The 27,173-nt window shown below is 37.5% G+C and overlaps 2 protein-coding genes and 1 long non-coding RNA gene across 4 annotated transcripts in view; 1 reads left to right on the top strand and 2 right to left on the bottom strand.

Moving 5' to 3' along the window:
- LOC136257486 (uncharacterized) overlaps positions 1-9,293 on the bottom strand; it is a 73,571-nt gene extending 64,278 nt beyond the window's left edge. Inside the window, exons 1-2 of the long non-coding RNA XR_010702027.1 lie at positions 9,102-9,293; positions 8,938-9,044 (exon numbers count right to left, since the gene is read on the bottom strand). This is a non-coding gene — a long non-coding RNA (uncharacterized lncRNA). The remainder of the gene's footprint in view (positions 1-8,937; positions 9,045-9,101) is intronic.
- Positions 9,294-25,580, top strand: LOC136257485 (quinone oxidoreductase-like protein 1). Of its 2 annotated transcripts, none has more exons than XM_066050707.1 (9): positions 9,294-9,394; positions 9,447-9,709; positions 9,764-9,808; positions 19,311-19,432; positions 21,078-21,499; positions 23,926-24,070; positions 24,872-24,956; positions 25,012-25,032; positions 25,404-25,580. In XM_066050707.1, exons 4-6 carry the CDS (start codon positions 19,411-19,413, stop codon positions 23,932-23,934), a joined length of 453 nt encoding a protein of 150 aa, XP_065906779.1. In that variant the 5' UTR covers positions 9,294-9,394; positions 9,447-9,709; positions 9,764-9,808; positions 19,311-19,410; the 3' UTR covers positions 23,935-24,070; positions 24,872-24,956; positions 25,012-25,032; positions 25,404-25,580. The 2 variants fall into 2 exon arrangements, with proteins under 2 accessions (XP_065906779.1, XP_065906778.1); XM_066050706.1 differs by having other exon boundaries at positions 23,887-24,070.
- LOC136259215 (uncharacterized) lies at positions 13,487-14,161 on the bottom strand. The gene has a single exon (XM_066052698.1). It carries the CDS (start codon positions 14,159-14,161, stop codon positions 13,487-13,489), a length of 675 nt encoding a protein of 224 aa, XP_065908770.1.
- Positions 25,581-27,173: the final 1,593 nt, after the last annotated feature.

Here is a 27,173-nt window from a genome sequence, read left to right as displayed (position 1 = left end):
ATACAAATTACGGCACTGGCGGTTCCTTTGAACTGCCCACGCAGAGTGGTACATATATATATATAAAGATTCTAAATCATATCATGGTATAGAAAATTTTATCATGATAATATAGATAACACACATCATGATTTGATTGAGCCTTTCTCTTTTTAAGAGAAATGCCTTGCAAAAATTTTATATACACACATATACACATTTGTTCATGCATAATGTTCATTAAAGCTTATACACTTCTTATATATCCTCACATACATGATTTGATTGTGGGTTTTAGTTATCAACTGTACTGTCATCACTTATAAACAAAGTGTGTATTAACGTTATCTACTATGGTCTGTTATCCTATCCAATACTTAGTAGTGGGTCATTCCATGTCAAATCAACAAGGAATTTTCTGAGAATTTGACGAACCTTGGTGTATTTGTAGTATGTACATCACCTATATAAACATTTAGCCCTGTACACCAGATACTTTCTGATATATGACCACAAATATTTTGAGTATTTCATGAAAAATTGCTCTACAAAACTGACTGCAACTTTTACAATTGAAGGGGTCAGCGGCAAAAGGGGAAAAGTGCCATTTGAAAAGTAGGGTGACCATGTGGTGTGAATTAAATAGCATTTTAGGTCATAATTGAATTGTTATAATTTTTCAAAGAAATAAATTTGAGACTGCCTTGTACTTTTAAATTCTGTCGTTTACTTAGTATCAACATTATTCATACGCCTTAAATGATCCATTTCATTTTTTAAGAGATGAAAAGATCTAAAATGGCACATGTCCCCTTTTTCCGCTGAGCCCTTTAATTATTTCAATAAAGACTGTATTAACTTTTTAAGGGAATATTTTTGTTAACATGCAACGTCCCTTAACCGGAGTTAAGTGCAAGCCCAACCTGCCTGCTTGTATGCCACCCAACCATCCCCAAGCTCTTAATGTAGGCATGCCAAGCTTCTTCCACCTGATCCTAAAGTTGGGAAGGAGATCTTTGTTCTCCATCAAACACATTTACTTTTATATTATTTATTTGTGTATTTGTATGGCTTAATTACCAGCATGCTTACTCATACTCAGGTGGTGCCTACTATGCTAACTTTGGAGTGACAAAGGGCAACTGAGGAATCATTGGGTAGCATCGCTTAGTTTATTTGGCTGCACAGTTGATGACATGTGTTTTGGATTATACAGTAAAATTCAATTTTATTGTTTAGCAAGCAGCAGCAGCAGCAGGAATCCACATGTGTACAACAGCATATACGGGATAAGTAAAACAGACATGCAGAACAGTGATAGCAACTGCGGTTAGAACTCACAGCCATGTGGGGTAGGTAAAGCAACCATGGAAAGCAATAGTTGCAGCAGCAGTGGGAACCCACATGAGTACAACAGCTATGTGGGATAGGCAACGGGGCAATCATAGCAGCAACAGCAGCAGCAGCAGCAACAACAACAACAACAGCAACAACAACAACAACAACAGCAGCAATAACAAATTTCAATTTCAGACCAAGTAACAACATGCAGCCAGTGGTCGTCGTACAAAATTATCATCGATCATGCGAAAATGGTGACCAAGCGCTGCTTCGTTTGGCCTCTAAGTTTGTGACTGTAGTCAGTGATTGAGTTAGTGAGGCAGACCAAATTTCAAGTTTTGGCAATTATTTTAAAATTCTATATCCGGTCACCGGTAAGTGTTATTTCATGGTAGATGGGCAAATATTATTCCATAAAGGTGATTTTTGTGGCATAAGATGTCTTTCGGATGATTTTTGAATGCAGCATTTTAGGTGGCGCACATCATTTTCGGGGGATTCTTACTTAAACAGTACTCCCGTACTGTTTCATAAGAAATGCAGTTAAAATTACAGCACTACTATACTGTATGATATTTTGAGTAATAGTCAATGAGTAAGCACTATTAACACCTATTGACATTACCTTTGTACAGCAACTACTAACTATTATCACCTATTGTCATCATCTCTGTACAGCTATTACAGATTTTTGCAATTGAATTCGGCGAATTTGCAATTGAATTCGTCGGTTTTGCAACTGAAATCGTCCCGTTTGCAATTGCATTCGTCGGTTTTGCAATAGAATTCGTCGCTTTTGCAGTTAAATTCGCCGCTTTTGCGGTTTAATTCATCTTCATCCGTAACAAGAATGGCAGCTGGAGCAAACACGAAAACATGATGTAGTAGCTGCTATAAGAACTTGTTCAAATACAACAGTAGTAAACAACTCTTTATAAGTTCTTCCTCTACAGCCTATCCAGCAACATTCCAAACTCTACTAGACCATTTACAATGGGTGTGGTCACTCACTCGCGATGGGTGTGGTCACTCACGAGCAACCTAATTAACTTGTCAGACAGCTATTAACTTCGCGTACTACCAGCTCAAATTACCTTCTAGTGCCTCAAGTGTAATTCTCCATGGCGTAAATAATTCATCTCTTAATGAACGGTTGGTTTCTTGGAGCCATTTTGTTCATGACGAATCGTAATGCAAATGCGACGAATTCTATTGCAAAACCGACTAATTCAACTGCAAAACCGACGGATTCAATTGCAAACGGGACGAATTCAATCGCAAAGGCGACGAATTCAATTGTAAAAACTTGTAATTAATTATCAACCAATACAGTGGAACCTGTTAACCAGGACACTTGAAAATAAGGACATCTGGACACTTGGTAATGGTCCTAAAGTATCCCTTAGTATGTAACCTCAAAAGTCAAGAAACCTTAATAATCAGGACACTTTTGATCAGTCACAAGGTGTCCTTAATACACAGGTTTCATTGCACAGTGAGTAAAATAGCACAAAAAGAACACATAGCTAACAGAAAAACCTATTACCAAAAGGCTGCCAAAATGTAAAAAAGAAAGAAGAAAAAAAGAAGTTGAAGAAAAAAAAGTTGCAACCAAAATGTATGGGAAAAGGAATTTGATCTCACAACTAGTGTTGCACCGATATGCATTTTTTCACATTCACCGATACCGATTATTTGCCTATTCCTGTAACCGATATGCCGATATTTACCGATATTCTTCAATTCTTCAGAACAGGAGAGGAGGAGCAGAAAATCACCTAAAGTTTATGTGTATAAACTGCATTTGTAATATCAATGTAATTAATTGCGTGGGCGGCAGACTTTTACCATTTTTCTACAGTTTTGCAATTAACTCCTTTCATGGAAATAGAAGCCAAGTAGTTATAAAACAACTAAGACAGCTTATCAAACAGTGTTTTTAGTGGGACTCCAGACCCTTTGTGAAGAGTGATCAACTAATTGCGTGGGCGGCCGATAAATATACACAGCCTACTATATAGCCTTGCAACCATACTTGTGCAAACAAACAAGCCAAAACAGTTACAACCACTTACTGCTACATTCACCACCTTCTTTCTTTACTTTCACCTGTTCATTGCCGTCATTAACGATTGATTGTGGGTTTCGGTTAATCGGCAAATTATTTCCGCTTCGTAGCCGATACCGATACTTGTAAAATTAGCTAATATCGGCTGTTACCGATAATTCAACCAATTGTCGGTGCAACTCTACTCACAACCTACCAGTTTCAAGCGCTTCACGCTCTACCACATGGACTAAATGGTTACAGGATCTCTAAAAGTTGTTTATAAAGGCATAGTGTTTACTTGCGGTTTACAGAAATTCAAGCAAATTTTTGTCTACACCCTTGCACTAAACGCATTGTAAATGACGAACGATGACAGCTAGCAGCTTCGTTTAAATGCTAGCTAATTCCTAAATGATGAACGCTTTGTTTGGTGCCAACACCGCTTCAATATGTGCAGCAACTGGTGAGAAAAGTGTGTGCACTCAAATGGAATGCAGACGGTCAGACAAGTAGACAGCTTTTCAGTAGATAGATAAATAGATAGATAGATAGATAGATAGATAGATAGATAGATAGATAGATAGATAGATAGATAGATAGATAGGTGTGCTTGTCTACGATAGATGTGGTGTTGTGCAATGGAGAGGATGATGTCATGTGGCAAATAAACAACAGATCTTTGGAGCCATAAATACCAATACTACACTACAGTGGAACCTTACAAAGGCAGTGGTGTTTAATTAAGTATTAATTTTGATGATGGTTTGTGGTGACCACAAGCTAATATGGGTAAAACTATATCAAGCTGAGTGTAATAGTGATAAGTGTAATAAGACATCTGAGTACACAATACAGTGTGAACATTGTATGTCAATGTTATGTGTTACACAAAATTGAAAGAGCCATAAATTATATGCCACCTACAATGAGCTGGTTGGGTTATATCAGGAGCTTATCAAATCCTACGGACAAGGGAACATGTAAATCCGTACACTACCAATACTACAGGCAAAATTCAAACATGGCACCCAGTGTTACTATATATAAGTATAGTTGGTTACATCATTCTTACACGCAACAGGGATACATTGAATGGGCTGCTACTCCATTGTCTTATGTAAAGAGGAAGATCATTGAGCCGAAATTAGAGCTTGGAATAGTCAAGTGGAGTAATTTCGCATGATTTCATGTGAATAGCAACTGTAGAAAGACTGGCCTGCTAAGCCTGTGCTACTATTCCTCTGTTGTGCCATTGAACTTTGTTTCCATAGCTTCACTTTGTTGCAGTGGAAACATGACATACTTGAGCATGCGCCTCTGCATAATATCCTAATTAGGAAATTTTAAAAGTTACTTATTATAGTACATGTTTGAATTTCGCTGTTTACGGAATTATATGCTCCCTTGCCCATAGGATTTGATGCGCTCCTGGTTATATCGACAAGTCCTCCAGTAATTGTGGTAAATGAGATCATTGAATCTACTATCAACAAGGTACTACTGGATAGTACCATGGGTCATTCAAAAAAGGTAGAGGCTATTTGTCCGGTTCCGGATGCCAATTTACCAAGCTATTCGTCCGGACATATATGGTCAGGCTCGGTCCAAGTGAATAAAAACTTAGACAAAAAAGGGTACTCAAACGTTAAAAAAAATCATGGCCTGTCTGAGAATCAAACCCGGGACCTCCAGTGTGTGAGGCAATGATCGCAACCACTGTGCTACGTGGCTCCCAGCTACCGACCTCTCTTAGTTTCTACCTTATATAGCTACGTCATTCAAGAAGAAACCTACATATGAAGAATACCCAGTGAAGAAGAAACTAAAGCTTGAAGCCGACCCTAACCCTAATGCTAACATGACGCTCGCTTCACTCGCTCCAACCCTATTCATCCAAAAGCTTACCTTCATACAACTACTGTGTTTGATACTAGAGTTATGGGTGACACTGTGGGACGAATATTACCGGATGAACAGGACCACATGATCCTAACCAGACGAATAGCCTAGTGAAGTCGGCATTTGGAACCAAACGAATAGCTACTACATTAAAAAAATGTTATTCGTTAAAGTTATCACTAACACAAGCCAATTTCAACAATTGCCCACACATCATATCACATGGAATTATGGATATATCAAATTCCATTCCATCATGGCCACTTCACAAGTAGAAATGAGTGTACGCATTCTACAGTACCATATACATACAAATTTTTGAGGTACATAATTTTCATGAAGTTAGGATTTTCGCAGTTTTATTTTCGAGGATCAGTCATTTTTCACTGAGGTTATGTATTAGAAAGCATAGAGCTAACCTTGATAATCGTTCATTTTCGAGGATGAAAATTTCACGGAAAGCAAAGCAACCATGGAATCTGCGAAAATTACATCCCTTGAAAATTTGTACATATACAGTATATTTTTTCATGTCTGTGTATATTTTATAATACACACGAGGCATACCATGTGCATCATATCACCTAGTTAATTGTTATTTTGCAGTTAATAATTGATGTATTTAACCCAATTTGAAACCAAGTGAAAAAGCAATAGCATAAAAGGGAAATGGCTAATGTTAAAGTACTGGCACTGGTAAACAGATCCTTGAAGGTGTAGCAACGTGATCATTAATTTTGTGTTATTATTATTAACGAATAGTCGGAAAGTTAAATATTCGAAAAAGAGTGCTTGATTGTAGTCAAAAATATATTACTGAAACGGATCCTCTTTACAGTGCTACACCTTAGACAATTAACTAGAAGGATTTGCCAACTCCACACACTAGTTAATTGTAGAAAGTTAATAATAGTTGTGCTAATCATGTAGAGTAGAATATGTTGTTTAGTCAGTTAAGCGTTAACGTCCATCTGGCTTTGGTAGAAATGCATCTAGTTACATCTTCCTTCTTCATTGAACCATGTTGTTACATTATATGGTTGTAATGTTGATCCAAACAGCCTGTAGATTAAGTCATAACTATTAGGCTTTTTTAGCCCTTCTAGCTATTTTCACTAAAGCTTACATTGGATTATAATTTTGTCCTAGGCTTTAAGACTCATGGTGTCACTTCTTTCGGTAGCCAGTGCCTAGCTAACTGATACAGTAGAAAACAAAACACTTGAACTTTGTTATACTTTCCTTGATTATCACTATAATATGTAATATTGGTTCTTGTAGCTAGCTACCTATTTCTGATAAATCACAAAAACTTATTTAACCTTCCAGGTGTAATCAAATAAAACCCTACAAGGCCAATGAGACATTATGTTTGTGGTCATGCGTGAATAAACACGGAATACTATAGAGTAAAGTAAAGTGCTTTGAAATACTGAAAGAATCAGCTCTGTCAGACTGTTGGGCTATACAAGTAGCATTATCTATGTGAAAACTTCATAATCTTGCTAAAGCTCTGGTGAATTCACCAAGCTTCCATCGTGTATTTGTTTTATAGAGTGCATCCTGGCCAGCTACAATGTCTCACAATTTGCAAAATAACTTGTGTACCATAGACTCTCAAAGTTTGGTATATACAAGCACTGGGAAAGCATTTCTTTATAGCTATGGTTATGGATTGAATTTTTTGTGATTTGCCTTTCGCGAGCATGTTAGTGGTGGCCCAGTTCAGATAACTTGAGTTACCAAGAGTACCTTAAGTTACTTTGAACATGAGAATAGTGGTGGCACACTGTATGAGAAGTATGGATAGCTTGAGTTACTGACAGTATCTTAAGTTACATGTGAAAAACAAACTGTGCATAGGAAATAGTGAACTCTTCTAGTTAAGCAAAAGTAAAATAATACAGTGTGTGTCAGTACTGGACTAGTTTGGAGGGAGAGGTGCCTTTTAACATACTGAAGTATGTACAATGCACTCTCATGGACTTACCAGTGTCCTCCTTTGTGTCCCATTCAACATTGCTGACAGTGAAGTGTCGATTTGGCAATAGCACATAATGACTTCCCTTCATAACGGAAATCATCCAATTTTTATAGTGGCTACTTTGATTGCAGAGAACAGTTCTTGATTCATACTGCTATGTAATGGGAGGAACATAGCTGACAACGAAGCGTAATGGATACTTCACTTTTCAGACAATAGCTGGGGCGCATGGCTCCATTTCTTTCTGGGTTCACCAGTCATAATAACTTTTTTTACAAAAAAAAATGTTTAAAAACAGTAAAAAAAACTTTTTTTGAAATTTCAACTAGAGTAGGTACGTACCCCCTATCATAGCACATTGATAAAAGTACAGAAACAAGTTGGAGTAGTGCATGATATTAAATCACAGTAAAAGAATAAGTGTTATATCCCTACTGTGCATTTCCATTATGGTATCTTGAGCACAGTAGGGACATAACACTTCTTATTGTTTTACTGAGATTTAATATCATGGACTACTCCAACTTGTTTCAGTACTTTTTATCAATGTGCTATGGTCCCTACTCTAGTTGAAAATTCCAATTTTTTTGTGTAGTTTTAAGTTCAGAGTTTATAGGCATGAAATTAAAGTGGGTGATTTCTTAAAAACTAATTAAGCTACAACACCACTACAAGCTATCATAAGAACCTTCACAAGTAGAGATTCTAAAAAAACCAATTAAGTGACAAATATGCATTGTATGGTTTCACACAAAAGCTTAAGTGACTTAATTATGTGAAGCCATACTTAGTACCATCTTAATACTGCACAAGATCTAGCCTCAAAGTCGCATACAAAAAGCACATTATAATTAGTTACATAATAAAGTTGAAGATTCCAAAAAGATTGTTTTAATGTTAAATTATCAAAGGGAAAAAGTAGTGTAGGAGTTGATTCTGGTGAGAGTTGGAAAGAAATCTCCTTTCTTGGTTACTACATCAATTAATTTTGAATACACAGTTGAAATAAATGGAAAAAACAACAACAAAAACTAACAATTAAACACCTTATTGCCACATACATACATTTTACCATTTAACATACAATTACTGGACTAGAGGATTATAAACATGCTATTTGGATTTCCACAGCTAATGCTATCAATAGGATTATTAATCCTGGTTAGTTTAATACTGTATTCTAGTGTTTTCATGCACTCTGGCAGCACCCGCCGCTTTGCATAGAGCAAGGGTGGCTGCAGTATACGGTACTTGTACGACTGAAATTCAAATCGTGTGGTTTTAAATTGCGCGTGACGTAATTTAGTCACAGGACAAGGTCATATTACCTGTTCAGGCTATTGGTACTTCGGCGAAGAGAGCATGACACTGCATACTTTTCAACATAAGTCTCCACGGCAGGTATACCTCAGAGTCTCACTTGGAGATCATCAGCTGCTTTCCAACTATTCTGAATTTGGTCGCCATGGTTATAGTGCTATTCACGGCACAAGCTTCACGGTTTACATCACAAATGCTTCTGGTTACTGTAATTTGATTGGCTCTACCATTGTGGGTAGTAGCACAAGTACTATATACTACAGTCATGTACCAGACCCTTACTCTAAAGGTGAAGAGGAGAGCGCTGCCAGGCTAACACCACACACGCACACTTCTGCTCATCACCACACACAGACACACGTACTTGCACATGTACAACTCCCAATCGTCAGTCATAAATTCGAGCATAAATAACGCATTGTTTGTTTTCCACATCTTGAAAACTTCATTCTTCAACATTATCATCAACACCTGTAGTGAGAAACGAGCGAACATCCTTACCAAACTTTCACACACACACTTAAGTACCTCGCTAAGTACACAACACTGCAACACGGACTCGAACGATGCGTACAAGGAGAAAGGCCTTGACAAAGGCGGAATTTATAACTAAATAAGCTCGGTAAAAAAGAGCGATCCTTGTTACAATGATTGCACCCTCTTTCTACCTAGATCAGTTGCGATTCCAGGAGCCTTCCACGTGTAGAGCCACGTGTAAAATTTTACCATACACGCATCAACAATTAATTATACCATATCAAGATTCCCACGGCCTCTACTGCAGGAGGGAAAGCCAAATATGAAGTGGTATTGGAGAAAAGGTTAGAAAATGATTGTTTTTCAAGTTCCAGTTATGTTATTGAATGTTTGTAGATTACATTACCAAGGCTCGGTAGCAATGACGTGATGGTCAAGATAAGCGCCTGCTCGCTAACAAGAGTAGACACCAAGGGAATTAGCCATACAATTAGTCTTGTGCCCAAAACCTGTCAGTGGGTGGGTCTAGGCATGAGACTACCACACAATCGCCAACCTGGACTGCAATTTTGTATCATTATAGACCATATTACAAGTCACTCAAAAAAAAGATGAATCGATTCCCATTGGATTCTCCATATCAAGCAGTGTTGCTAAAGGTATCATGTGTATAAGTCATAATTACACCTAGCTTGTTAATGTTTCCATTTTAGTTGGGTCAGACATAAAGCTGATATCACTAGGAGATGAAGTAGCAGGTATTGTATATAGGTCATGTGTTATTAATGTCAAGCTCCACCACCCCCTATGTCCCACCTATGTAGTTTGAAAACGTGAGGGTAAGGTTTGATTACCGAGGCGTGGCATTAATAATGACCAGGGCATAGCCACCCAAAGTCACTGATTAATTCCCATTGAGGTGTCAAACTGAGCATGAGGATATTCAGCATACCAAAAACTTAGTTAATATCCAACCTATTTAGAAAGCAGCTTATTACAAGAAATAAAAAGCCTGTCACTAGAGTCAGCATGTTGGCTAGCTGAATTGTTACTTGTTTTGTTAAAATTTTTAGCAGCTGTTGGTTTAGTGTGCAGGGTTTGTTTACTACATCATCCTTGTTTCGTGGGTTTGTTACAGCTGGCCACAACGGGGAAAAGTTTTATTGCAGCTGGCCACAACGGGGAAAAGTTTTATTGCAGCTGGCCACAAAGCAACAAGCTTTATTACAGCCTTGTTTATAACCATGACTTGGGTTGGTACTGTGGCGAATACTGCCACAGAGGGACAAGTGTGGGTAATGACTACAGCAGTGACTACTAAGCAAACACTAGCAGAGTTATAAAACTCCACAACAGTTTAATCTTGTGGGTGTATTAGCTATACTGATAGACAAGCTATAGTTGTGAATAAAGCAAGCTATACTTTACTGTAGTGCTGGTATGGCTAATGGAGGTCCAAATCACAGAGGTCAATTTACAAACCTCATACAGTGGTCCCTCGATTATCCAGCCATTGATTATCCGAACTGTAGCGATGACTGTTTTATTAGAGTATTATATATAAGGTGTGCATTCTATTAGAGTAATTGAGCTAGGCTCTGTATATAAATGAATGGGCTTTGATTATCTGAACTTTCAATTATCTGAACACACCCAGGGCCCAACGAGTTTGGATAATCGAGGGACCACTGTGTCAGGTCTCTAAGTGAATTGATAACCTCCTTAACTGTGTCAACATCGAAGATAATCAAACAGTATGGTCGCACTGTTTAAGTAGGGATCACCTGTAAATGATGTCCATCGCCAAAAATGTTGTGTTTTAAAAACCAGCTTAGAACCGCCTTATGTCACTAAAATCACCTTTGCAAAATAATATTAATACATCTAATATCAAATATAACATTAAAAACAAGAAAACGCTTACTGGCGGCCAGATATAGAAATTTTTTTAAAACTCATTAAAACTCGACATTTTGTCTGCCTCACTCACTGACCACATTCACAAGCCTAGTGGCCAAACGAAATAGTGCATGGCCACCATTTTACGCCACAATAACAAACTCACCAGTGGGATGTGCCTTTTGGGGTTCCAAGGAGTGTGTGCCCTCTGTGCCTTGTCTTTTCTTTTATCTTCAATCAGGCTACTTGTCTTCTTCATCCAACAAAACCATATCGAGGCATTAATTTTCCGTATCAACACTTTCTTTAAGCAGCATGATAGACGCCACAAAATTATTTAAGGTGCTTAGACTACGCTACTGTATGGAGGTACCGGTACTAGATAGCTATACCTGCACCTTCACGATAGATCACAAGATCACGCCCATTCTTTATTCTACACATTATGAATCTATAGATCGAGGCCATGATGACCATACTCCATTTAGTGAAACAAGAGATGAATGATGGTAGCTATTACAGTATAGCTTAGTGGGAAATCCCTACTTTGGCATGGTATAACAATTCTTTTGTTTTAAATGCCAAAGTAGGGATTTCTCACTGAGCTATGCTGTAATAGCTACCATCGTTCATCTCTTGTTTCACTACTTTTTATCGCTTGGATTCCTACTTCATTTTTTAATTTATTATTTTTTGATACTAGTTATTGATGCTGCTTCCTAATACCCTACCTTCTGATCCGGCTACAGCTCAATATGAATTGTAGTGCAAATCAATTGAACCAAACCAAGCCCAATATGGCATGACAAGGAGAGGTAGGCTGGCACAGGTTGGCACAGGTTGGCCAGGTATAGAATACAAAGTAAACAAATTCCAGGCTGGCCAACTCAGCCTGACAATAATATTTGCTTCTGTTTGTCACACAGCAATTATATTAAAACTGTTCTACAAAATAGTTGCGACGTACCACACTTTCTATAGACTATTTGATGGATACGCTCCGACGATGCATCAATATTCTTGGTGAAAGGAGTATTCAGTAGTTAAAACATGGCAATTGTATGACTTATTTCGGCTGATTCTATGCTTCCTCACTAAAATTCCAGTGTTTAAACTCCTAAATCAAAAGCTTATTAATTATTGCAAGAGTTTCTTGATTATTGTGTGCTTGTTATAGCTCATTGTTATTTGGCGAGCACAATTCCTAGCCTGCTTGTTGAGCAGTAGTGGGGTCAAGTTTGATAACCCTAGTTAAAAGTAACCCGGGACAATGTAAATGGGGTGTAAAGGTCTGGAAAGAGAGGTTCTACTGTACTGTTAAATTAAAAGCTCTAAAAATTTGTCCAATTTTTAATTGTCAACATGCTCTGTATAAAGTTTCCTCTACCATAAAATTACACATCCAACCTTTTAGTTTTGTGTTACTGCAGTTTTCATGTGACCTTTTGCAACAACTTGCTCATACCATATGTGTAAGCTTTCAAATCAGGCTTCGTGAAATTAGGTTGAGAAAAATGTAGATCTGCATGTATGCATGTCAGTCCACACACCCACATGAACAAACAAGCTTGAAGTTGCAGACATAAGCCTCAGTTCTATGAATGAAGGCTGTACACAGACCCTCTTAGCTTTCTTATACACCGTTTTCATCATGTCTACTTGAAGGGAGTGAGGCCCAATACCAAAACTGTTTATTATATATGTGCTGTTTAGCAACCAAAAAATGTAGCAGGCAACTGAGTATGGTATATCCTTTAGAATATGTTCAGTTACTAAATAATGTACATGTATTTAACAAATAATTAACAGCATGATGTGCCTACACCTGCAGATATACTAGGTGCAGGTGACCCCCTTGTTTACCTACTTTTTTTCTATGATGCCTAATCCAACTTGAAATTCGTAATTTTTCCTTATACTTGTTGAGTTGATGAGGTCTGGACTAGGAGGTGTGTTGTGGAACATGTAAAATATGTGTTATGTGTTATGTGTTATGTGTTGTTTAGAGATGTGTAATGGTGAAATAAACTAAAACCCACAATCATTTCTCACATGTACTACTATATAAGTACACTGGAAACCTTCACAAAGTATGTCCTCCCAACAGAGTAAGATTATAATTGTCTTAATTTTTTAAGGTTCCTTAGGGGACCTCACACACAGACAAATGAGAACATGTAATGATGATATGTAATCCCTGATTCAGTCTAAACCCATGACTGAATTATGGATTATAAATGTTCCCTAGTATATCTGCAGATGTAAGCGACCTCCCTTGTTTTTTTTCTGTAATCCCTAACTTATGATATACAGATACTTGTTTGTTTGCTTTGTAACATTATTATGACTGGTGAACTCATGCATACTGCATCAAAAGAAAGGAAGGCACCAGAGGTAGTGTTTCCAACTGAACATGTACCACTGCTATCAATTACTGACTGGAAAGTGAAGTGGCCACTACACTTTGCTTTCTGCTATATATGTTTCAGTCCATTACACAATGCTACCAACAAAGAACAGTAAAGGTACTTCTGCAATCAATCCAGGGCCTTTTCCTGTAGTTTATGACTGTTTGTCGCCCATGATCGCAAATTGAAATTGGTTTCCTTCAGAATGGCTCTTGCAGTTGCATAATAGTGAAGAATCTCTTCTTTAGTTTGACATCCTGAAATGATATTATCTGCATACAAATTATGTTTCATGTCATCTGAAACTGTAAATCTGTACAAGTTGAGGTGGTAGAATGGAGAGCTAGTAGAACCAAACAGTACCACCTTAAATCTATAAGTGGTGAATGTACTCTCTGGGTCCTTGGGGTTCAATAGCCATAAAAATCTGGTAAAGTCTTGGTCTTGTTCATTCAGGTTCACATGAAGGAAGGCCTTCTCAATATCTGTGGATATTGCATAACGGTGTAGACGAAAACGTACAAGTATGCCGCAAAGATCATTTAAGGGTGGATTGCCAACCATTAGGCAATCATTCAAGCTAACATCTTGCTTTGACTGACGGTAACTGCAATTATATATGATTCTCGCTGGGGTAGTGGGCGAGTTTTTGTGAACTGGATGGTGTGGTATGTAGTGTGTTCTTTTGTTCTCCACATCTGATGGGTCAACCTTCTCGATGAAGCCATGTTGCTCCTGCTCAACTATGATTGTATTGTAGAGTGTGAGTAATTCTGGTTGACGTCCCAACCTTCTCGCTAGCATTCGTGTTTGGATTTTACAGACCATCAAATTAGTTGGCAATGTGGGGTGGTCTTGTTTCCAGGGGAAACCAACTATGTAAGCGCCATTACTGTTTCATGATATGTGATTGCATTGATAAAAGTTCCATGAACGATTCAGAAGGTTGGACCGAGTTTTGTTGGGAGACTAAAGGACTGGTAGACAAACCTAACATGGTAGATGTTGCGTATGGACATTCAGGGAACTCTTGTGAGATGTAAGCGTGTAGTACTCCAGCAATAGTTGACTGAGACTGTTGCGGTAATGGCTCCGATAGAAGGTAGCCCAATTTGGACTGCATAGCTGTGGGTCCATTGCCCCTGACAATATGATTCCCAACAATTTCCCAATGGTGGTCCACTCCTATTAAAATAGATATGTCAAATCTGCAGGATGGGTTTACTGGATGAGCCAGTTTCAGCCCACTTAAGTATGGAAGAGTACGAACATCTGGATTGACAATAGTCTGAAGTTGGGTAGCAATAGTGAGAACTACTAGGGCTGGAATATTTACACCACCTAAATTAGTCTCGAGCACAACATGAATAACCCCAGCATGTTGTTTACTAGTGTCCCCACCAAATGATGAGATAAGGATGTTTTCCCTGGTATGTGGAATTGATCCTAGTTGGTTTGCTAAAGCCTGGGTGATAAAAGATCATTGAGCCCCTTCATCAAATAAAATATTATCCTGAATTCTGGTACACCCAACTTGTACTGATGCTACAGCTGTTTTTTTTTCAAAAGACACGTGGAGCTGCATTCAGAATTGCTAACACTATTTGTTGCAGTGGTTAGACCAGAAACAGGTAGAGTAGGCACAAAATTTGCTGCTGTTGGTTGCAGTGAGCTTTGTGAGGATGATGGTTGATTTTCGTGTGGGTTTGAATTAACATGACCTGAACTGGAAGTTCCATTATCTACTTCACAAAGGCTGGTGTGGTGTTTTCTATGGCATTTTTAATACCGGTTTCTTGAATTGCAATGTGAAGCCTTGTGTTGGCCTAAACAAATAAAGCATAATCTTTCCTTTTTTACGATATCCATTTGTGTCCTTACATCAGTCACCACACCACAACAAACTGGCACGGGATAGCCCTTACAGTACACACATACTGGTTTAGCACTCACCACTTTCTTGTCTACTGATTGTCCCTTTCTGATACCGGTGTGAAATGAACTTGTAACAGTTGAATGTTTATGGTCACCTGAGCTGTCTGATCCAGATTCAAGGACTAATATTTCCTTGTTGATAGCACCTAGAAGTTCATCTATGCTTCAGAGGTGTGATTTCTAGTGAGATTTTGTTTGACAACTGGGGGTAGTTTGTTATAAACAACAGGGACAAGGAAATCCCCAAATGAATCCTTGGATTTTCCTAAGGACTCCAACCCCCATATGTCACTCTCAATTTCATCATGAAATCTCCAAAGACAGTGGGCAGTATTATTGGGGACTTCCAACTCCAACAGTGCTTGGTAGTGAGCATTGACAATTCGTTCTTTTTTACCAAATCTGGACTTAAGTAATGAAATGGACTGCTCATAGCTTGCATTGGTCAGAGTAAACCCACTCACAGTTCGGGCAGCATCACCCTCCAGTTGTGCTCTCAGGTAGTTAAATTTTTCCACACCTGTTAGGTTTGTGTTTGTATGAACGGCTGCTTCGAAAGAGTCCCAGAAGGATTGCCACTTGATTGGATCTCTGGAGAACATGGGAAGATTGAGCTTCAGGAGACGACTTGCAGAACTTGGCTGAACAACACTTCTCGTATTGGACTTACTGCTGGTTTTTTTTCACGTCCAAATAGCATTTTACACGTGTGGTTTTCTCAATGAAAGTGTCCATAATTTCCTCAGCTTCGAAACTGTCTTGCTCCAACTCTTCAGGGGATTCAATTTCAGTTGCGATCTTCGAGTCCAAACTTCCGATTGATTCTGCCTTCTGTTGTAATTGCTCCATGTAAGATAAAGCAAGGGTAGTGGTTTCTTCGTTCTTCTTAGTAAAGTCTAGTTCTTCGATTTTCCCGTAAATGTGCGTTAGATGGGAACAAAATCCTTTTCTTGATGCTTTCAGCTTGGCTAATCTCTCCGTCATCTTGGTTCACTGTGAGCAAAGGCAACAAATACGTGTTACTCAAACAATGAGCTTGCCTGTTAGGGTACCGTTAAGTCAGTGTCATGGTATAACAGCGTTTGCAACTCAGTGGAATTCAGTAAGTATGAGCACGAGTGAACCAATCCTGGTCACAGCACCAATGTCGTGTCTGGTACACGATATAACAGGTTCAAGTCTGCAGAAGGTATAGGAGGGATAGCAATCGCACGGATACAGCATAGCATGCTACACACTACCCATTATGAACCAAAACAATAGCATACAGTATCCACACTACCGTATACGCATGCGTATAACCTAAGGCCTAAGATGTAATACAACAAAGAGATACAACAATGAAACAATGTTAGTACTACTACTGTAGACTATCAGTCTATGACAATGGGAATCTAGGAAACAACTTGGTTAATTTGGCCCTTATACTGTTAGTATTAAGGATGCCAGTGTAATGATGACAACTGAGAGTGCCAAGACTATAATTTCACATGCATGTGCTTATCATGACAATACATAACTATAGGCATGTATGTGTGGTATCTGCCTTAGTGCTTTTTACAAGTCAGGGTGCCGTCTTTAGCTAGGTCTATGTAGCACAAATTACAAGAATAATAAAATCTGTCACTCTCAGTCTGCATGGTTAATCTTTTGCTCTGATAAATCTCTGTTGGCTATACCAAGATGTTGAACAAGTTAATCCATTACTGGATTTAGAAACAAATATATAAACTAGATGAATAAAAATTGAAAATTGCAAATGGGAATAGGGATCACAGAAAAAACCACAAAACAGGTAGGGATTGCTGGGGTGGTAATGTAAACCACAAATTCCTATTTTGACTTTGACTTTGTCACGGCAATATTTTGCTACATTAGTTAGTTAAGTCAAAATAGGGGTTTGTGGTTTACATTACCACCATCCCTTCTTGTTTCGTGGCTTTTTTTCAGCGATCCCTATTCCCCATTTGAAATTTTCAATTTTTTTTGCTCATTTAACAAATTGTTAACAGTATGATGTGTTATTTCTTAATTTTAAAAGTATATGGATTTGATAAGTTTTAGGGATCATAGAAAAACAGCAGGGAAACAAGGGAGGCTGCCTGCACCTGCAGATATACTACTATAGACCTTCCTTGTTTCCCTACTTTTTTATTTCTATTATACCTTGAAATTATTAAACTTAAAATTCCTTATACTTGTTGAGCTGGACTATAGGGGTGTGTTATGGAACATGAAAATGTGTGTTGTTTAGACATGTTTAATGGTGAAATAAATTAAAACCCACAATCATTTCTTACATGAACTACTATATAAGTGCAGTGGAAACCTTGACAGATGTTAAAATAATTGTCACTGTACCAGTTTTAGAAAGGTTCCTTAGGGGACCTCACACACAGACAAATGAGAGCATACAATAGTGATATTAAATCACTGATTCATGACTAAATTAGGGATTAAATGTTTCCTAGTATATCTGTAGGTGTAAGTGACCTCCCTTGTGTTTTCTGTGATCACTAACTTATGATATATGGACACTTGTTTGTTTGCTTTTGGTAACATTATTATGACTGGTGAACTCATGCATACTACACCAAAAGAAAGGAAGGTACCAGAGGTGGTGTTTCCAACTGAACATGCACCACTGCTATCAATTACTGACTCGAAAATGAACTGGCCATTACACTTTGCTTTCTGCTATATATGTTTCAGTCCATTACACAATGCTACAAGTGAAGAACAGTAAACGCATCTCTGCAATCAATCCAGTAGCCACAACAATACGGACAATTCATGCGTCCCGTTTATCAATTACTGATTCGAAAGTGTAGTGGCCATTATGATTCACTTTCAGCTATGCTCAGCCTGTTTCAGAGCATTACAAATGAAGAACAGTAGGAGAAACAGTTCTGCAATCAATCCAGTCACCACAGAAAATGCAGACGGTTCTTGTTTACAAACGAAGGGAAGTCATCGAGTTACCAATAATCAACACCTTAAGCTGTCAGCAACTTTTTATTGCAGTGGTACTACATTGTCCCTGCTCTAGTTTAAATTCCTAAACGGAGAACAGCTCACTTTCTTTGTGCATACCATTCTACTAGCAGTCCATCTCCTGGTGGCAGGCGACTTCTCATCTACAGTGGAGCACAGCTCACTTGACTACCCACCTGGAACCTTGCCTGGAACCAAGACATATGTGTATTCCAATATGTTGGTGCAATAATATTGTGAAACATGCACACCCAGAGGTTGAAGCCATACTACTGTGCTATGGCCACCATAGTATATGGAAGGATAATAGCAAACATGGCTATCAATATGCCAAAGGTTTCTTCTTAAGTGAATTCTAAGTGTTTCTGTGAAAGAAATATGACTATAGCTGTAGCTAATTTTCTTTACTGAATGCATCAGGCAGGCAGTAGAAAATTCCTTTGAATGTATTTAAATTTTGTAGCAACTTGGCGAAAACATTTTGAGTTGATCCAAAGCCATTTTTTAGCTAGATTTTACCCAACCAATTCTGTCATGTCATCATGAGGGGAAATCAAGGCAGATTTTAGTATCACAGGCTACGCCTACACTTTTGACGTCCCTACTATAGTAGTATTTTATTATAATGGAAAACTGCAGCTGGTTTAGAAGTAGTACAACATCAACTTGTTTCCAAAGGATGTTGTTTGTGAATGTTGTTACAAGTAAATGATGCACAAGTTGGTATTTTTGAAAGATTTATAAGTGCTGTTTTGTCACAGGTGCTTTATTTCTTGATTAAAATTTGCTTTGAATATTGTACTTGCTAATAGTCTTCTTTAAAGCCTTGATGTTGAGTACTCAACCTGCTTCAGCTTTCAGCAGTTAAACTATTAGCAGAGTTGGGGTGTCGTTAGAATTAAAATAACTCGTTATATATTGCTCAATACTTCTATGCCATGTAATGCACTATGGTTATATGTTACTTGTTATTTTGAGGGTTATAACTAGTCATGTATTAAATATTACATTTATTCATCACTAGCTATAAAGTAAGTCCAACCTTCTAAATGAAAGCTACCAGCCTACAATTACAAGTGACACGAGCATGACAGACATGAACAAAGAGTGATAGTGTATGGGAAATGGCCAAGACACTACAACAAAGTACGTTTTAGTGGCTGAATTATACCAGAGAATCCTGTGTAACTGTGTATAAACCAACGTATCCAGTGTTGTCTGGGCCCAAAATGCAATCAATCTGAGGCTGACTACAGTTCTCCTTAAAACGAAGTAACACATACATTCTTTACAATTTCAGATGTAACATACATCATACAGTACGATAGTACTGTGTAGTAAGGACCACAAAGGAATAGGCGAGGCCCAAAAAATAATATCACCCAAAAAACAGCCTCAATTTCCCCTGACAACAATGAGGCAGTGTTGGTTAGGTAAAACTAAGCCCAAACAAGCTTTCAGATCGACCCGAAACGCTTTCAACAAGTTGCTACGGAATTTTAAAAATGAATTATTTAATGGAATTTTTTACTGACTGAGTAACTAACTGACTGATGCCTACAGACAAGCATAACCCAATAATGGTTAAGGCTATGGGCTTGAATTTTCACTGTTTGACGTCACTTCGGCCCAACAGGTGCCTTTTGGCATACCGCAGTATGTACAATGCATTCTTCATGGACTTTCCAGTGTCCTCATTTGTGTCTCATTCATCTTTGCTGACAGCGAAAGTGTCGATTTGGCGATAGCACATGATGGCTTCCCTTTGTAATGGAAATCATCCGTATTTGTCATAGTGGCTATTTTGAAAGCAGAGGTGCTTTTCAAACAGTTCTTGATTTGTACTGCTGTGTAACAGGTTGAACATAGCCAACAACAAAACATAATGGATACTTCACTTTTCAGATGATAATTGATATAACTTGGGCACGCGGCACCATTTTTTCAGTATGCGTGGATTGCAGAGGTGCTTTTCAAGCATTTCTTGATTCAAAATGCTGCATAACGGGTTGAACATAGCTGACAACGAAGTGTAATGGATACTTCACTTTTCAGACAATAATTGGGGTGCACGGCGACATTACAGATGTGGTATGCGTGGGTTCACCAGTCATAATGATTATTTACGAAAAAGTTAACAAACAAGTACACAGAAAAATTTGGAATTTTCACCTAGAGTAGGGACCATAACACATCGATAAAAAGTACTGAAACAAGCTGGAGTAGTGCACAATATTAAATCACAGTAAAACAATAAGAAGTGTTGTATTCCTACTGTGCTCAAGATACAATTATGGAAATGCATAATAGGGATATAACACTTCTTATTGTTTTACTGTGATTTAATATTGTGCACTACTCCAACTTGTTTCAGTACTTTTTATTGATGTGTTATGGTCCCTACTCTAGTTGAAAATTCCAAATTTTTCTGTGTACTTGTTATATATTACTCACTACGTCATCACATAATACATTATATTACTCATTACTGTGAAGTAACACATTATCCCCAATTGTGACTATTAGTATGTGAGTGTCCATAAAATCTTTGGTCTAGTCATAACACAATTTTGGCTAGTTTTAGCGATTTAAAATGATACACTCATGGTTATCGTGCTATCAATAAAAGTATTTTCCTTTAACAGACTGTATGGTTATTATCCTTACAACATCCTTGTTACTGATACTGCATACTTTGCCACTTTGATGTTCCCATGAAAAGTACTGTACAGTGTTGTTGCCCTTGACAACCATGTTTGCACCATTGATTGATGGAATGTCTTATTTACAGGTGTGTTGCCAATGGATACAACATGTTCAGGTTGTGCTGATCATTGTGTAATACCAAAGTATTGTCTGGTGAAGAAGCCCAAGACAGTCAGCCATATTGACTGTGCTGCAGTAATGGAGCCCGGTATAATGAGTCTGACCATCATTTTGCATCAAGCACGTCTCACTCCTGGGAGCACTGTTCTCATTTTCTCTGGTTGTTCAGCCACTGGTGTGACTCTGATGCAACTGTTTGCATCATATGGTGCAAAGGTGATTGCTGTGGTTGATAATAGTGATGGTGCTAAGCTGTTGTCATCTTTGGAGCCATGGCCATCATGGATCATTGACATGTCCTCCCAAGAGAAGTCACTAGTTGATATTTGCCTGCAGGAAACTGGAGGACTAGGAGTGGACTGTGTTGTGGATGGTGGACAGTGTTGGGCAAGTTACTTTGTAAAAGTAACTAGTTACATATTACATGTTACTTGCAACTGAACTATTTAGTTACAGTTACATATTACCCATAAAATAAAGTAACTGTAATAATATTACATATTATATTACTTTGTATCCACAGCCTTAAGCTGTCACGTGTGAAACTACCACCATATCACGTGACATGATTGCGTTGTTGGACAATATGCAAATCTTGGTTATAAGTAAGAAGCTGGTGAATAAGCTTCATTCAGTAGGCCTCGTTACTTCGTTGTGGCTAGGCGTTACTCAGTGGATAACTAACGAGATTAGTAACTTCGTTACTTGTAGTAATAATATTACATAATATTAGGCTCGTTACAGTAACTATATTACTTAGGTAACGCGTTACATTTGTAAGTTAAGTAACTTGCGTTATATTACCTGTTTTTATAGCGTATTTCGTTATATTACTTTGTTACCACAAAAGTAATAATATTACATAACGCGATACATAAGTAATGCGTTACTCCCAACACTGATGGTGGAGGTATGAAACCTGTGTTATACATTGTAACAATGTTTTTTACATTATAACAATTATACATTGTGAATACTGGTAATGACTGTTCAATTAGAATATTTTGTCGACAGGTGTATGCTCTATTAGAGTAGTTTTAACAAAACCATGTACTCATTAATACCACTGAGGTGGCCTTTTTTTGAGGCCATGAAGTACACCTTAGCTATACTTTGGACCTACTTAACATGGTCACTATAATGAGGCGGGCTTATTGATGAGATCATGAAGTAACCCTATCTGTGTTTGGGACCACCCACTATAATGAGGTGGTCTTGTATTTAAGAGATGGCTACTAAGTGAGGTTTACATACTTTCAATCATGTGAACACCCTTACCCCTTAGATGGTCAATTGTCCACTGCTAAGACATAAGTAATAGTTGTAAGATGGGCATGAGGGCTTTGCTTGATATGTATGCCTGGCTGCCCGAGGGCATACATATCAGGCAAAGCCCGAATGTCCGTGTTACAGCTAATATGTAACACTTATTAGGCTGATAACCTGTACAGGGCGATCAATCACCCAAGCCAATATGAGTGCAGCCACTGGATGTATTATATATACATACCTAAAAATTTCGATTATGGGTCAGCAGCTAGTACATTCTGGTTACGTTCAATTACGATAAACGGACATATCCTAGCTATATCATTGAGAATTTCCATTACGCGAGTTTAATGTTTTAATCAGTGCTATTGAATCGTTTATGGAAAAACTACACAGTTCACTAAAGCCTAGACAAGTAAGCTTGCTTGTAGAGTAATTACTCCGTGCAGAGTGGTAGCTTCGTGATGGGGGCGTGTCCGTATTCAAAAATGTGTGGAAATGATCCAGAGGAGGTTGGACACGTTCACGTGAGCTGTACATTTTCATTGGAAAATCTTCGTTTCAAGACAATTTTATTAAAACTATAGTGCATTTGAAAATTTATGTATTTCTAAATCTAAAGGCGTGATCTCCAGCGAACCCAGCTGATTTGGCTGGTAACAAAGCCAGTGTTTAAAGTGCCAATAAAATAAATTACGCAAAATCAGTTTATTGAGGAAGGTAATACAGTGATCTCAGTGTAACGCAGTGAAGGGTCGTTGTTTCATTATAGAAAATGTATGTGACAAGTCTGGTGGTAAAGTTGTATGCATCAAATCACTATTAATTTCATCCCGAATCTCAAGTGCCTTGAGAAAACAAAGTACATAGACTTGAAGCCTACTTGAAATATCTAACGAACCCCAGTGAACTCCAGTTTAGTATTGCGACTATTGAGGGTCACGTGAAATACCAAAGAAAAGAATGCAATTAAGAGCAATATATTTAAGTAGCGCTTATAGCACATCCAACCTCCTCTGGAAACAATCAGTGAATAAGCTATATCGCTAGTACTCACCTTAGCACAATGTTTTTCAACTTGTAGAATGGCGAGGATAATGAAACACTCTCCACCTGAGTGGTTTTCATGGCGAAATCCAAGTCGTGTATCCTAATCATGTGACTATTAATCGATCCCCACAATCGATTTCAGCGTCAACGTCTATATAATCACTGCCCACTTGTAGCCCGGTCTACATTTCGTATGTAGCCCGACTAACTGGGCTACATATGAAATGTAACCAAGGCGGCTTCTTTGATCTGAGGTGTGAAGGTGTTACATTTATTATTGTTTTCATACCTGCACTCAAAAATAGCGAAATCCTTTAATTGTTTGGGTATTTTGAGCAGATTCCTAATTGTATATAGATATCTCAAAGGGGTATGGTCTGTGGCATGTATTGAGATTACTATTTGATATAGATAAAAAGTTACGTACCAATCCTGTTTTACCTGTTCATTTTCAGTTGCTCCAGGTTACACACTGGATTCATATGTTCTCATAGTTTCTGTAATGAACTGGAGGAGACACAAATTTGTCATGACTATGAGAATGAGGTGACCCTACCCAGAGTGTTACCAACCAAGCAACAAATCTTCAACTGTATGTCTGTACATGGTCACTGGGTAACCACCCAACCTGACTTACAGGTATTCTGTGTGTGCTTGAATAGTAACCACAGTGTCTTGTAATAGAATGCTGCACAAAAGGTTATTGCTGCAAAGTCAAATTTTTTGCAAAGCAGCTAAAGTAGCCTCCAACTTATATTTCTACAATCATGAAATCTGTGAGGCACGGAAGATTTCTTTGTAATTCTATGCATCTTTTGGATATTATGGCAAAGTATGAAAAGAATACAGAAGGTTTAGGCAAAGCTCAAAGGAGTTTGGAAACGTACATGTGTGCCCAATAGTTTTATATTGAAAAGCATTCTTTGGTTGCTGAAATAATTCCAGATTGATGAAAGACCACAAGTACATAGCAATGATACATTAAGCCCCACTTAATAGGTTTTTTCAACTAGTAAGATCTTGCACCAGACCATAGATGCAAAAAAATATCTTTGTTGACTAGCTAGAAAGACAGAGAGAGGATCCCAGTCGAGAAATAGTGTAAGTAAACACCAAAGAAGACATCTTACTCAGTGTACTTCACAATGACTATAGTGGCTTGCGGGAATCACACGAGATAAAGAAACGATAGCAACAATTGGCAAGTCAGAGATGAGAGTATAATGGCCACAATTCAATATTGCTGCCCTTCACCCCACCTTACAATCTCTACAATTAACGTAGCACTTACACTTTCAACCTCCACTCTGCTCACTTGAAAATAGAAGAAATTTAGTGAATAGAAATACTTGTGTTATTTGAAATACTTGAAATACTTGTGTTATTTGCAAAATTTTGGACCTTGTACATATAGCCTGTTGTATGGTATCTTTTGTTTAGAAGAGATCACCTGAGTCTCAGACTTTGTATCTCAAGTCCATCAATCTGCACTTTCTATTTAGTGCCACCTGGTTACTGTCAGGAAGTAAGTCAAGTATGATAATATTTACCTGAACTAAACTTGTTTTTTGTTTCTTTAGGATTTCAAGGAAAATACCTTGGTATCCTTAGCACCAAAACTTTTATTAAATTTCACTTGGTATATGCATATAACATTATAAGTTTCAAATCATTTTCTAGGAATTTGACAATGACTAATTTAACTATTGGTGCTTAACAACTTGGCATACAAATGCTAAGTAGAGCATTCACAAATAAAACTTGTAGAATTGTTTTTTGCATGAAAACCTTCGCTATGCAGTGTTGTCCAAATTCCAATATTTCTCAGACAATGATAAAGTGTTCAGATAAGTGAAGACTATTCATTTATGCAGAACTCTCAAATACTCTAATGGAACATTCACTTCAGTTTCAGATACTGCAATGGTCAAATATTCTACATATTTTACTTCCTTAACTACCGATCACTTAGACATGCTGATAAACATCATATCCAAGTTAGAAGATGGGATGGTTAAGCCATACGTTGACCACACTGTATCCCTACAAGACTCAGTCCAGGAAATGAAACAATTGGGTGGACATTATTTAGTAAGTGTTGTAATGACGAATTCATTGTGAAAGAATATAAAATAATATGTTACTTGGATTTGATGTATTTTTACAATAAAAATTTGGAATTGTGAAAATAAATGCAGAATATTGCATTTTGTAACAAAGTTGTTTTGGTAGCTAGCTACACAGTGTACAGTGGAACCTTGATTAATCTGAACACCGATTAACCAAACTCTCTATTATCCGAACACCAAATCGACTGCTCAATTAGGGTATTTTGTCAAAAGGTGTATGCTTTATTAGAGTAGTTGAACAAAGCTCAGTATATAAATGTATGGATGTTTGATCTTGCATACTTTCGATTATCCGAACACCCTTCCCCCCAATTAGTTGAGGTTCCACTGTATATCTGTCCTTAGTCTATCATCATTTTGTACTTCAGCAGAAGATTTAAAGAGTGAAGCACACAAGAAAGTATAACAGAAAGCATGTAAAGAATATCAACTACTTGTAGATGTGTTATTCATATATATACACTACTGTTGCACATATAAAAACAGAACAAAGAATTATGCCAGCATGATTTGTGACAATATTTCTGGAGTCGGTGCTGCTGGAGTATATACATGGCTAATAAGGGTAAACTGGTGATTAACTGGGTAGATTATTAGTCAACAGTAATGTTACATATATGTTATAATTTATGAGAAAATATGTAGTTGACAATGTATAGCATACTGTACGATATATTGCAAAGAGTGAAAAATTGAAATGTTTATGTGTAATTATATGTATGCATACACACAAAATAAGCATTATTCTTTTATTCCATGAAACAATTGGCTGAGAATGGCTGGCTGCAGTATATTAGCTACAAAAGGTCAAAATGATCATTTTCAACATGTGCTATGCCACGTGCAATTGTAAGTCTCTAATTGTTTTGCTGGTCTAGCCATCTGAGCTGTATGTGCAGTACAGTCCAGTACAGTACAGTACAGTACAGTACAGTACAGTACAGTACAGTACAGTACAGTACAGTACAGTACAATACATGCATAGTCTACAGACTTCAATTGGAATTTCAGTTTGTAACATACACTTGGACATTGAACAATGTATTATAATAGTTAGGATTTTGTGCTCCAAGAATTTAGCTTACATATTTGGTTGATGTGCTAGTATTACATCTCGTATTACATTGATGAAACTGTCTTACTACTAGCGTAATACTAAGGTTTATTGTGTTACAATTTTTGACATGGATAAAGAATGAATTAGAAAAATGGGACCTCCGAATGCTGCATAAACTCTTTCACCTTAAACTCATAAATTAGCAGACCTGTATTACTAATTGAGTGCACATAATGATACCACCATCAACTAGTTATATGCCACATGGGCAATTAAATTGTTGAGGGACAGTATTAATTAACTTTCGTAAAAATATTATGTAAAACTAATTTTGCATTTTTGCTTGCAAAATTAAAAATCAAAGGTAATGATACAATTGCATTTTCATAAAGATTTTACCATACATGAAAGTACTTCCCTCTCCTATATATAGCTAAGAGTAACAGCTGCTAAAATTTCCCAAATATCAAGTGTATACATTATTACAAGATTCTACTTTTCAGATAGAGGTTTTGTGTATAAAGTAGACATTTAGTAGTTACAGTACATCGTACAA

This window comes from Dysidea avara, chromosome 6 (genome assembly GCF_963678975.1).
Source record: "Dysidea avara chromosome 6, odDysAvar1.4, whole genome shotgun sequence".
Classification (NCBI taxonomy): domain Eukaryota; kingdom Metazoa; phylum Porifera; class Demospongiae; order Dictyoceratida; family Dysideidae; genus Dysidea; species Dysidea avara.
Note: the sequence above shows the minus strand (reverse complement) of the source record. Positions and strands in the feature narration are given on the sequence as shown.

Coding starts and splice junctions, on each gene's coding strand:
- LOC136259215 (XM_066052698.1), bottom strand. CDS start 14,161: ATGCTAGCGAGAAGGTTGGGACGTCAACCAGAATTACTCACACTCTAC.
- LOC136257485 (XM_066050706.1), top strand. CDS start 19,411: ATGGCCAAGACACTACAACAAA. Junction 19,433..21,077: donor GGCCAAGACACTACAACAAA/GTACGTTTTAGT, acceptor TCTTATTTACAG/GTGTGTTGCCAATGGATACA. Junction 21,500..23,886: donor TGGATGGTGGACAGTGTTGG/GCAAGTTACTTT, acceptor GTTCATTTTCAG/TTGCTCCAGGTTACACACTG.